The sequence below is a fragment of the Sinohyriopsis cumingii genome, chromosome 12, assembly GCF_028554795.1.
Source record: "Sinohyriopsis cumingii isolate HCF-2022 chromosome 12, ASM2855479v2, whole genome shotgun sequence".
NCBI lineage: Eukaryota > Metazoa > Mollusca > Bivalvia > Unionida > Unionidae > Sinohyriopsis > Sinohyriopsis cumingii.
In genome coordinates this window covers 67,949,846-67,963,652 of record NC_142972.1, presented here as the reverse complement: position 1 = coordinate 67,963,652, position 13,807 = coordinate 67,949,846, and the positions used below count along the sequence as shown (strand labels likewise).

General features: G+C 37.1%; 1 protein-coding gene across 1 annotated transcript in view; it reads left to right on the top strand.

Moving 5' to 3' along the window:
- Positions 1 to 3,024: 3,024 nt before the first annotated feature.
- Positions 3,025 to 13,807, top strand: part of LOC149786646 (thymidine phosphorylase-like) — a 47,926-nt gene continuing 37,143 nt past the window's right edge. Inside the window, exon 1 of the mRNA XM_089977172.1 lies at positions 3,025 to 3,351. Coding sequence (XP_089833298.1) covers positions 3,177 to 3,351 — 175 coding nt within the window. The 5' untranslated portion in view covers positions 3,025 to 3,176. The remainder of the gene's footprint in view (positions 3,352 to 13,807) is intronic.

Genomic DNA, 13,807 nt, shown 5'->3' with positions numbered 1-13,807 from the left:
GATCATAGAGATATTTTCCTATTTGCTGGAATGACTTGCAATTACTTTTGCAAAATGTCGGTTTGGCGGATTCACCGATCATTGTGTCAAATCGCATCAACATGTTTTAATCCAATCTTTAGTGTGATTTCATTTTTTAAAGCATGTATGACGATTGAAAGTCGTGTCACCTATTCATGATCGTAATATTTGAGACCTAGTAGGCCATTCTTGCATGTGCTGATGTCCAAATAACCATTCCGCATTAAATCGTACGACAATGGCTTGGTCACTGTCTATATTAACACGTCCAACACACAGGCACTTGATTCTGGGGTAAACTAATGTGTACACTTACCATATTAGTGAGTGTACACATTAGCTTACACCAGAATCAAATGCCTGTGGTCCAACACGAACCCTTACTTTAAGTCGTGGCAACAGCACAGCAACGAATCCAGGAAATTCTTTACCTGGATCGACCTGCAATAATCGGCACATATTAACGGTCCGCGTGTGTAAATACGTTTAAGCGTATCAGCGACACTTCCTGCATGTTTAGACGCTAATGACTCTGCTTCTTTATTTCTAATGGCAACATCTACAATGGTTAACACGTACATGTATGTGTGCAAGCAGCCCATTCAATCACGTACTCATGCTACATGTCGGCGGCACGATGTCCTAATGCTAGACATCACTACAAACTACCACACTGCAGACATCTTTGCGATATGACTGAAAATTTGTTAAAGCGACGTTTAAAAATCCAAATCTCTCTCTCTCTCTCTCTCTTTCTCACACACGAAAGAATATATACATGGGTTACACTGGGCCGGCGTTACCATATAGGCAAACTCGGCAGCCGCAGGGGGCGCATTTTTAATTTTTTTTTATTGTTTATAAATTTGGAAATTGATATTTTCCGAGGGGGGGGGGGGGGGCGCCAGAATCTAACCTTGCCTAGGGCGCTAGGTAGTCTGGCTGGGTCTGGCGCCGGCCCTGGGGCTACATGCTGCAAATGTGGTAATAGCCGTCGTTGGTGTTTGTAGTTAAGATTACATTCATCATTACATGTAAGTGATGGAGTTGCGGAATGTACCCACGAGGTGTTGAATCACATGACCAGTGATGCTAACAATGCTAGTAATTTCGTTCAACTTGTCGACGAATATTTGCTTCGAAACGGTGTTATCATACTTTCGTATACACTTAAATATAATCTTGTTAAGGGCCAGATATAAATCAGCTGTTTGGATTACCCTGTTTGGACTACCCTGGAGGCCAGCTAGGTGTTATAGCATCAGCAGAGTAAAATACCCAATCGTTTAATTCACTAACAGGCGTGAAATCTCGCAGGGATTGTTTCTACAACGAAGAAGTGGAATTCACCGCTGAACCCAATTACATTCACGAATAGGTACTTATTCGGAGCGTTTTGAGGTAGCACACATTAGTCCCAGTACTATTAGTAAACAGTACTAGGTGGCTATAGATGATATAATAATTAGCATGGCCGAACTGCAGACTTTGTTGATGGAAGTGGAAAACCACAGACAACTCCCAGCACAAATAAGGAACTAGGAAATAATGGGTTTACAGACAGTAAAAGTCGAGTAGTCTCCTATAAAAGAAAAACGACAAATTAAAATGTATAAATACCAAAACAAGCAATGTGACTATACTTATACTTTGCAGTTGACATGTCTCAATAAACAATCGTGTCTACTATTGTAGTGCGTTAATGGCGGTTTTATCGGTTACTGACTTAGATTACCGCCTTCTACACCCCATGATTTGTCTCTTGTATCGTCACATATTGATAACTTTCATGGACTACAGTCTACGGGATCACATGCATGCACGTGCTATTTATTACGTGTGTGATTTGGATTTTTAACGTAGCTTTACCAGTATTTAGTCATATCGCTAAGATGTCTGCAATTTGGCAGTGTATAGTGATGTCTATCACTGGGGCATTATGCTGCAGACAAGTAGCATCATGTCCCATGAAGTCACATTATCCTGACACCAGGCCGACAAGTCTTAACACTAACATCTTAATACTAAGCGCCAAAAACTAGGGAGCTGCTAATGTAATTTGTATATGTCTTTGGTATGACTTGGTCTGGGCTCAAACCTGCGACACCCCGCATCTGAAGCGGACGCTCTAACCACTTAGGCTACATGTGGGGTGTTATTTATTGTAGTATTAACACAATGTCATGGGGGTGGTGACTGTAACACCGGTCCGAAAACCGTCATTATCACACTACTTCTGGTCTGTACACTAATGGAGCGGCTATCATCCTTTAATACGTAGAACGTGTAATTGAATACTGATTTAACTATTGATTTACGAAAATGAGTAACCTGAAACATACCATATTCTTTCCGATAGGGTACCATCACTGACATCAAATTTCGTAATATTCAACTTATTAAACACTTCACATACAGTGCTAGGAATGGTCGGCCAGATGTCAGTGTAATGTTACTGGGTGGGACATCATGCTACATGTTTGCGGCATGATGCCCCAGTGCTAGAAATCACTATAAACTGCCACATTGCATACATCCTATGGATATACGTTATAACTGAAAAATTGTTTACCGGTGTATTTGAAAATAGCACTGCATTTAGTGAGACGTAATCAAATCTATTGTCGGTGAACATGGGGTAAGGGGGAAACTCTATATCGAAGCACTTTGTACATAAAAAAGTAATTGAATATATACATATATATAACGTCCTTCATGAAAATTTACCTTATTCTAATAAACATCGTTACCCAGGTACTGTGTTATGTCTGCTGCATTGCTTGCTACTATAGCACTTATTTTTTTTATTAACATTTGTGACAACTATAATAATCGTATGCAACTGTGGAGAACCATTCATTATTACACACACACACACACACACACACACACACACACACACTGCATGTAACATAACCTCACACCTATCGCGGCATAACGAGTAGACAGATTGGGGTCTATGCAAGAGCACAATATAGACCCTGAGCAGGTATATTATGCGAGAGCATATCAGAGCCTACTCAGTACGCAGTTGGGCGCCATTTCGTGAGCTATTGTCCCGTCTTTTGAAAGGGCTAACGAGCTGTAGGTTGGCATTACGAGCGCTCACTAGAGCAGTTTGATTAATACCTGTACTGTAAACAATTGGACATTACATGCAGGGACATTGCAAGATGACAGAAATACCCAAAGAAGATGAGAACGAAATTCAGATCCTGTATATTCAGGACCTTATCATCAAGAAAAGGGATGGAAAGCAACTGACCCAGAGTGAAACAGAGTTCTTTATAAGGCGTGTTACCGAGGGTTCCATAAAACCAGCACAACTAGGTATGTGTACCGAGAGCTTTAGTCCATCACTTCCTTGTTTTAAAGCAGGGAGTACTCACTATATGAAAAGGGTTTGAACAAGAAAAGAAGCTCTTTTGATTCTAAGCTATCGTTAAATGTAATTAAGCACGATGCTTTAATTGCGAGGAAAAATCCATAATTCGAGGAGTGAGAGTCTATGACTAAAACTCCTAAATATCATTCAATATATACTTTAGTTAAGGATGTACTGTCACTAGATACATTTTTGATACGCTTGACATGATCTAATCACGGAATATTAAAGCGAGTGTATTTATTTGCAATTTATGTTTCTTTCGTCCCTGTCTCTCAGCATGTGTGTGTGTGTGTGTGTGTGTGTGTGTCTGTGTTCGTCGTTCTAGAACAACATGAGGTCAAGACAGAAAAACAATTGCTACTCGCACCTGTACGATTAAACGCGAATTTTACAAGGGATGGAAAAAAGTGTAACATTCAAGAATACAACAACTTTGCATCTTTCCCACTCCGGACACGTTTTATCTCAATCACGTGGGTAATTTTTCATTTTCAACAAAGTTAAGGATCAACAATTCCGTCTGGGCATTTGCTTTATTTGCAAGTGTAATATCCAAATCGGGAAAACGAAACTGGTTTTTACAGTCCCAACTATCACTGATCCATATATTTCGCATACGATGTCCTCTTTAAGCTCTAATAGCTAACGTTTTCTGCTAAGAAACCAAATTGTATTCCATTTTGTGTCACAAGAATTTGTCTTCGTCTATAGCAAAAGTCGATTCCGGTCATGTTGGCGTTTGTACTCAATTGTTATTTGTTATGATATTCCCAGCGTCCTCTTTTCTTGACCCAGTTTAGTACCAGGCTACCACTGAAAAAAGTTGTTGTTGTTGTTGTATGGTTTAACGCCATTTTTCAGCACAAGATAGGCTATACATGGCGGTCAGTATAATTGGTGGAGGAAGAACCCTGGAAAACCCCGGGAAGAACCACCGACCCACGAAAAGCTACTGACAGGCTTTCTCACATACCAACATTAGCCGAGCCTGAGACTCGAACTCACGCAGACAGAGGTGAGATGGCAGTGATCCGTAACGGTGAGCGCTTTAGACCACTCGGCCACTCGGGGCCCCACTGAAAAAAGTCTATAGCGATCAATAATTTGCGTATGGGAGTTTTTTTTAAAGGACATTTAAGGTGAAGATCATGGTTAAACTATTTTAGCATTACATTTTAGAACAACAATTAATAATGAATTTAATTTGCGTTTCATAAGCTCAAACGCAAGAATAAATGCTGTTCCAACATGGCTTGTCTGTATTTTAAGTAGATTCCCAATTAATGCTGATCTAAAAATATATTTTATACAATATCTTGCAAATATGTATTTGATTATGTCAATTGACAAACACAGATGAAGGTATATGCATCGAAATATGGAAAGTTCAATTTGTTGAAAACTTTTACTTCGGGACATAGGTCTATGGAGCTTTATACGATGTATACGACTGAAAAATAATTAGAATTATAAATATTTCTTTACATACAATTCTGATGGAGATTATAATGTTCTTGAAGTAAATAAAAAATGACGTATTCTGGTTCATTCAGCGAAGTCTAAAATCTATGGTTATGTGGTAAACGTTGAAGTGAAACAGTCATAATATACTCCAAGAGAATGGTCAAATAGTGGAATATCCATTGAAAGTTTTACACGTTACGTAGATTTGGAAGAGGAGGAATGTAAGTTTCCGTTTTCTCACTAGCGCTAATGGTTGTCCGGTTCCCGGGTTGCCAAGGGGTCTAAGGCGCTCGCCTTTAAGGATCACATACATTTCACCTCTATGTTCGTGGGTACGAGTCTCAGTCTCGACCAGCGTGGGTACGTGAGAAAGCTTGCCAGTAGTTTCTTTTGGTCGATGGTTCTTTCTGGGATTGTTCCTGATTATTCACTTAGCAGATGGCCTATAATGGCCGCGATGTGTAGCTTATACTGTGCAGAGAAATGGCATTCAAACACCACCAGCAGCAACTACAAATTGTTGTCGCCACTGGTTCTTGCTTGATACAGGGTCTAGTAGGTGAACTTGTTACAGGAAGAAGATTGTTCATTGCCCTGACCTTATTGTCAAATTTTAGCTTGCTCTTAAAAAAGGAGCCTAATTAGCTCCGTGGTTAGCGTGCCGGACTCGGGACCGAAAAAGGTGCGGGTTCGAATCATCGGACCAGCCTGAGTCAGCTACCGTGGTGTATCATTGGGCAAGGAACTTTACTTCAGTTGCCTTGGCAATAACTAAACTACTTGTGTGGCTGTGCTGTAAAGCAGCAAACCAATACGGAAAGAAGGTTGTCACTGGTATCAGAATCAAGAGACGTTCGCAGTTTTGCTACAGTAACACCAGCAAGATAGAAACGTCGCTCAGATGGGGCCGAAGTGCCCGGATGTGTAGAACATTCCATACAAGTGTTGACAATGTGGATAAATGTTTGGGATTAATGTTCCAGATTTACGTTTGGTTGAAATATGCTTCTCAGATGCATATAATCGTACGTCAGCTTCAACCGTTATTTGGAACAACAGTAAAACAATCTTCTCCATCAAACAAGTAGAACGAAAGCCATATAACCCTGATTCACTTGTACTCTTGACCAAGGACATATATCCCCTGCCTGGGTACTGTCAGCAACGAGTACGGTGTTAGTAATATTGTTCGAGGGGAAAGCTGTTGCTTGAGGGATAACCATTTGTTTAGCAGCATACATGATGGCGTTTTGGATAGTTTGTTTTTTTCTTTTTGACAGATTAAGGGAAAGATTTATACTTGAGGCCAATAAAAGGCGCACATAAAATCAGTGATTTTTACATGTGTCATCACTAAATCTTTGCCTAGATTTGATATCATGAACTTGTGTCGCGTGAATGTGGTTTGAATGCACCAACCAGTTAAATATCCGTGTCTGATTCATTCAATAGCCAGTACCAAAGATTGAAAAGCAAACAGTTCACCGCACTCAGTGGTGATATTCCTGATAAAATATGATCCTTGTAGTAATATATAGAGGTTTCAGCATTGAAGCCTTGAGTTCCATTATCTTCCACTGTTCATCTGATAATCTAGGATTCAGTCATATCACAGATGGAATTCAGTCTTGTTGGACAATCAGTTAGACGATTGATTGTGGCCAAATTCATTTGGTTTTGTCTAGCAGTGAGCACATTAGAAACCAGGAGTGATCGACGAAAATATGCAATGGAACGTTTTGCTGTTGCAGTGGTACGAGCTGAGACAGGAACAGCAATGCATGCACAATGAATGGATAACTGAAGCGTGCGATCAAAAGTTCTAACATTGTGGTATTGCAAGGTCTCTGCACAGACTATCACATCTAAGGTGTTATCTCTTACTAGTGCAGTAACTTGATCATGCTTTATTTTTATTTCTGTTCAAAGCTTCGTAGTATCAGTTGCAATTACAATACTTCTATGTCTGTCTTCCAGCTCTCGCGTTGTAAGCACAGTATACCTTAAATTTCGGAATTCGTCTCTATAGTGCTCCGTCATTGTTACGGAAGCTTCAGTGGCATGACTTGTCCACATGTTAGTTGTAAATGCTGTACCATAGTGATTTTGAATACCTTGTATCAGTGTATCTTTCTAACGTTTGTAGAGAGAATATATTTCGAAAAGATAGGGCAATTCCATACTTCATAAGATTTAATTAAATTGAATACAAATCTCTTTCAAACCATCCCTGTCGACAATGTCTTACGGCACTCATCGAAGCCGATTTATCCGTGAATCGAATCCATTTATCACGAGACATGACATGAATCAGTAAGCAGTTATAGTGTTTGTTTAAATGTAGTTTATCTCCAGTTGTTTCGTTTGCTAAGTCGAATCTAAATAATCAGCATAGCCATAGGAATATACAGCACATGTCATTGTGTCGTAATTTTCTTTTGTTTATTTAAGTATGATACCAGATTCAATTCATTTATTAACATTTCATTCTTTTGCGAATGATTCCTATCCGTTTTGCCATACATATCATTTATTTTTTTACAGTCCGTGTTGATCCTTATATCAGAATCTTAGTGTATTTAAATGCTCTTCACATGCCTTTTGAAATCAAAGTACCTTGGATTTTGTTGACGAGGATGACTTAGGGTTAAACGTCGAATTACCCGGACGCTTCGCAACTATTTTCTGCAACAAAACTTTATTATTTCAGTGATATGAAGACATCGCGATTTTCTAGGCATTTATCGTTTAAGCAATTAAATAAAAATGTTTGTCGAGCTTTGCAGTTAAATGTTTTCCAGTTTTGCTGTCATCACACACCCCGCGCAGCTTTCTCAGTTTATTTAGGGCTATATGCTCGCCTAGCCTACTCTGCATTTCGCAGGTGGACTAAGAAAAGTTGGAGAACATGGTTGTAGAGTTTATTTGAAATGTCTCTTATATTATAACGCCTTTTTTGTCATAAACAAGCATTTGTTCGATCAAAGATCCTATACATCTTTGTTATATCAAGGATATTATATATAAACAACCACTAGAATAAGCCGCCATTTTGACGGATTCCTGCCTTTTTATGGGGTCAACAAGGTCACAATCGATTCACTACCAACGAATTGCGTCACCATTTTGATGAATGAAAATATTTCACAAGTCAAACTAGGTGTCACATATTACGCTGCAATTTTGACCGATTGGCGGATGTCAGGGGTCAAGCAAGGCCACGCCAGATAGATATGATCTTTCATAACGTGTACTTTGCCTTGGCTTGCCTCTTTAAAGATGAAACCATTAATTAAGCTTCTACGTATGACTACTCAACATTGATTATCCAGGGCACACAATTTGATTAGTAGTTACCTCTTAACTTAGAAATACTATTATCTTACAAGTATTACTAGATATAAAGCATGGAAACAGGACACTAAATGATTGTACGGAAGAAATTTAATAATGATGTGGACAAGTGACACATATTATACTCTCCAAATGTTTGTAGGTTGTCTTCCATTGTAGAGCTGATTCAACGAAGGGAGAGAAGCGCGATTATTCATTCTACCTGGAATTTTACAGTGCCAGGTGATTAGAGCTGACATATGTGACCTTAAATATCAGAAACAACACTGAGATTTAGTTTTTATTATTTTATGGTACACTGTCTGAAAATAATGTAAATTGCCAGTGGCCCTGGTTGTTTATTTTGAATAATCCTGAATCATTTGTAGCTTAGATGTGTAAGTAGTACTGTATTGATTTAATCACCATGTTCTCGTTTCGGAGCAAAAGCACACCTGCCAATAGTGATAATCTACCTACTCATTCATGCAGGATCACGTCTAGGGATAAGTTATGCAAACCTATTTGTGGATTATTTATCTTTTCGTGTTCGCGGAATGATCAAAGTTCATTCATTTATGTTCTAGTCTATTCAACGCCGTACCAAGAATATCTCTCAGTATAAGTTGTCAAGGCCATTCTTCCTTATCGGGTGAAATTTACTATATTATTCAGTGGATTATGTTCTCCGTCCTCGTCGCTTTTTATTGCAGTCGAGGTCTTGTTACGAGTCTATGGTCTTAAACAAAGAAGTACAAAACAGCGAAAGTCCAACAGCTCTGTAACATTCGACAAATAATTTATTTTCATAGAATACAAAGTGAAAATGTAAAAACAAAAGAACTTACGGTGTTGCGAATTAAGTCCTAAATAATCATAGAATTACGAATGCAGGTCCTAGAGAATAAAGTCTTGGATAAACTTTAATGGTATTCAAAAATAAATCTAATGCTGAAAGTGTTGATTTGTCCGTGATGGCTTGAATAGTAATGATTTACCAACAGTTCATTTTCCTGAATCACAACAATACTATCCATGAATATATCCTTATTTGAATTTCACTATAAATCCAGGTTTCTATTTCCAAGAATAATATTTTAGATGAGTACTTTAAATAAATAATGTGAATAAATAAATCCCAGCCCAGATTAAATACTGGACGCAACAATAGGATTTATTTCCGCTTCAGATATTATTGCAAAAATAAATAATGTTTTCCCGTAAACAAGATTTTATACTCCTCTATCTGAACTAGGTTACAGTTAGCATGTTTCAACAAAAAAACTATTACTTGATGGAAAATGTCTTTATAGAAGGTTCCAAATGGTTTTAAGATAAGAGCTTTGTAATAATTAGGTCCGTTATTAAAATTATAATGATAAACACACTGTCCTTGATTCAGACCAAGATAGAGATCTTAATATTTGTCCTTCAATCAGAAAAATGTAACAATGTTGTTACAAAACTGTCACTGATTTTGGAAAAGGTCAGCTATTATATCTCATGATACCCAAAGAATATAATGAAATATTAAAAGGTGAACACACCCAATTAAGACGCAATGGAAATTAAATATAGATAACACCTCTCATTAAAAAAAAAAGTTTATGCAATAAAGCTTCATTTTTTATTTTAGTCATATATGAATGAGATAGAAATGTATATAAGATGCACTCTTATCAATGACACAAAGTATACAAGAAACGATATAATATTGATATGCACGTGAAAGCGCATCTGCTATTAGATTGTCTTTTTCATTGATGTGCCTGATGTCAGTATTGTATTCTTGCAACATCAAAATTTACCTTAAAAATCTCTGATTAAATATTCATCTTGGCTTTAAAATTAGCGGGATTGTGCTCACTAAAGACAATAATCAGAGAATTAACTCAGCTAGGAAACACTTCAAGTGTTGCAAAGACGGCGTCAAAGCCAAATATTGCATGTCGATTGTGGACTAATTTCTCTGGAGCTTATTTAATTATTTTTTTTAGAAAATAACTCAGTTGATGATCCACAACATTGTTTATCTTCGTCAATCAATACTGCACCAAAAACCAAACATCACTTGCAGCAACAGTTGAAATGAGTGATTGAAATTTGGAGCCGAGGAACCGGTGTATTCTTAAATATGGCCTTTAACTTATCAAAAGCCTTATGACACTTATCAGATTATTGCCTTTCTTGCTTTAAAAATTGTCAGTGGCTCCGGAATCGTAAAAGTTTTGGAACAATATTTCTGATATTATCCAGCTTACCCAAAAATCGCATCAGTTGCTTTTTACTGATAGGCACAGGGAATTTATAGATAGCCTTGATCTTAGGATCTATATGTTTAAAGTGTCCACAGTATGTCATATAAATGTAACATAAGCACAGAAAACTATCTTTTAGATAAATATATTGTCGAATTTGGATCACAGAGTCTATCAATCGATTTCTGGATCGTCTCCAAGTGAACTTTCCACTTGTAGTGTAACACAGCTATCTAGAACAGATGTTATCTTGTTCATTTAACATTGAAAAGTACAAGACGAACCATTCATTCCCAATGGCATAACTTTATATTGATTAGTGAATCAGGAATTACGAATGATGAAGTTTTCTTACCTTTTCCGTCAGAGGAATCTGCCATAATCCCTTTAGAAGGTCAAGTTTGATGAAATATTTTGTATTTCCAATTTTGTCATCGATTCTTGGCAATGGAAATAAACATGTTTTACACAAACTGTTTACTTTCTATGGTCTGTGCACGTGCGGAAAGTATTATCTGTTTCTCGTACAAGAATATAAGGTGAAAGCCCATCAATTCTACTTGGTTATTTAAACTCATTTTTCAGCAGATACTGAAGTTATGTTTACAAACATTCCTGTTTGAGAAGATTCATCCTGTACAGATGCTGTTTCACAGGTGTGGAATTTATAATTTCAATGTCATGGTAGTTTGTATTTGTTCGTGTTGGAAAATCTGTAAACAAGTGCTCATATTAAAGTAATAGCTGTTTTAATTCATTTTGCTTCATGTTATTGCAGACGTGAAAGTTTCTGGCCCAGATTATTGATAATGTCTGAAATGGGAAGATTTATTACACTAAAGTCACTGCAGTTAGTTTGCATTCCATCTCTTTAATCCACACTGTGTTGGACAGATACAATTAAATTCCACGATTAACATTACTATCTTTAGGAATATACTCCTTTAGCATATTTGTATTACAAAATTGGTTTTGTTTTCGTCTTCAAAGCGTATTATTGATATAATTGAAATCACTGACTTTCTTTTCAACTGCGTAATGACATTATTACTTAACCTGAACATGATTTTGAGGCAAGGGAAGGAGAGCCAGAACCCTATCACCAGGTTGAAAACACATTTCTTTTGTACTCTTAATTTCATTTTCGACTGTCTAGAGTGCAGATTATTTCTTGCAACTTCACAAACCTTTGACAACTTATTTTTAAAAGTAGGAACATAGCAAAAAGGTATAATTTTTATATCTTGATTTGAAAGAAGTTTCAGTTTTAACAACGTCAATGATCCACGGACAGTATGTCCAAAAGCAAGCTCAAAGGGACTAATCCAAAGATTTCTTGAACTGATTGCCTAACAAAGCAAAAGTAAATAAACACTTTCGTCCCAATTAGTTTCAATATCAAAACAATATGACCGAACAATATTTTTCAAAGTATGATTCAATTGTTTTAAATCCTCATGACTCTCATCGCAACAAGAATTGATGGTTGCCTAATTCATGCATGACTTGCTGGAAATTTCAAACATAAAATTTGACCCTTGATCAGATTGGACAGATTTGGGCAGGCCAAACTGTGTAAAAAGGTTATTAAAGCTTTTACTATTGTTTTAATTTTGACATTCCTCAATGCAATTTCCTCTGGGAATCTTGTTTAAGCACACATTATGGTCAGCAAGTATTGGTTGCCTGACTTGGTCTTAGGTATGGGACCGACACAGTCTACCATTATTCTGCTAAATGATTCGTCAAACGAAGGAATAGGTTGCAGATGATTCCTTAGGTATCGTCAAATTGGGTTTTCCTACCATTTGACAAGTGTGACAATATCTATAGTATTTAAAAATTGTTAATATTTGGCTAATAAAATGATACTCCATAGTGAGATAAGTCTTATTGATCCATAAATAACCAGTCAGAGGAGGTTCATGACTAAACAAACCATTCTCATGTCTATACAACCTTGGAATTACAATGCAATAGCTCACGAAACACTCTTCCCCAGCAGTATCTGAGGTAGCATGTGTTTGTTTCATAAGGGCCTCACTTTTAACAAAACCACATACGTGTACTTCTGTGGATTCAGTTTCGCTAATATCCCTCTGAAACAAACAGGACATCTCAGGATCTTTATCCTGTTCGACGTTAAATAATTGTCGTTGCTCATCTTGATTAGAATAAAGAGAATGAGTAATAAAAATAGGATCACTGTGATCTAGACCTGTTCATTGATTAATACAAGGAGCAATAGTGACCTCATCAAAAGCTTGGTCAAACGTTTTCTTCGCCTTAGTTTTAGTAATTGCACACGCTGGGTACAAATACATGATTGTATTTTCGATAGGTAACATTTTTTTTTCCAAACAAGATTTGTTATTTACCAGTGGAATAATCTCAACCATATCTCTGACTAAATCATTGCTGGTAATAAATGAAAGCACTCGATGTGTAAAGACCATACTGTTCCGACTGTCACGGACCACGACACTAAATCCGATGACAATTATTTAAAATTGAGAGGAACATTAACAAAGATGCGCTCCACTCCATGCATAAGAACATTTTCAACAGAAGACTTCTCAAAAAAGCAAATTACCAGATAATAAATGACACTCATACACTCTCGTAAACCTTAAAATTTTAATAGGACTAGGATCTGCAGGACCACCTATGAGTAATATAGAACCTTTTGAACTGAATGGTTCATAATGTTCATAATGCAGTCAGGCTGGTCATTGTTTGACCGAAAAAATGTATTACTTTCATTATATGACAGTGACCATGACGCTTTATAAATAAGATCATCTGTAATCGTCCTCTCTTGATTCTGTTGCTTTGTTTTCAATTTATAGCGATAAGAAATACAGTGCCCATTTTTCTTGCAATAGGATGACGTAGGAAGAGATAAGTATTTCTGATCAATATTATCGGAAACCTGATTACTTAAAGTTGCGACAGGGTGAGATTTGGAAGTGCTTTTAATATACTGAAATTGCTTTTTTTTTTTACCGGAAGGCTGATGAGTGGAAGACTTACTGACAAAGAAACTATGAGTAAAGGAATACTCGTCAGTTGTACGAGCAGCATTGTCTAATGTTTCGACCTTGTGCTCATCAAGATAAGTGATAACGTCACCAATGAATGCAATTCTTGAACTCTGCAACTAGAATTAATTGTCTGAGAGATTAGGAATCTTCATTAACCCGTTTAAAAAATCAAATTGTCGTACTTTGTCCCATTCAAATTGGACATAAGTTTGGTCATTTGAGTTTTATACGATTCCTAAGCCCTTGCCGATATGCCTCAGGTACTAACGCATAACCAGTCAAGATAAATTCCACCAACA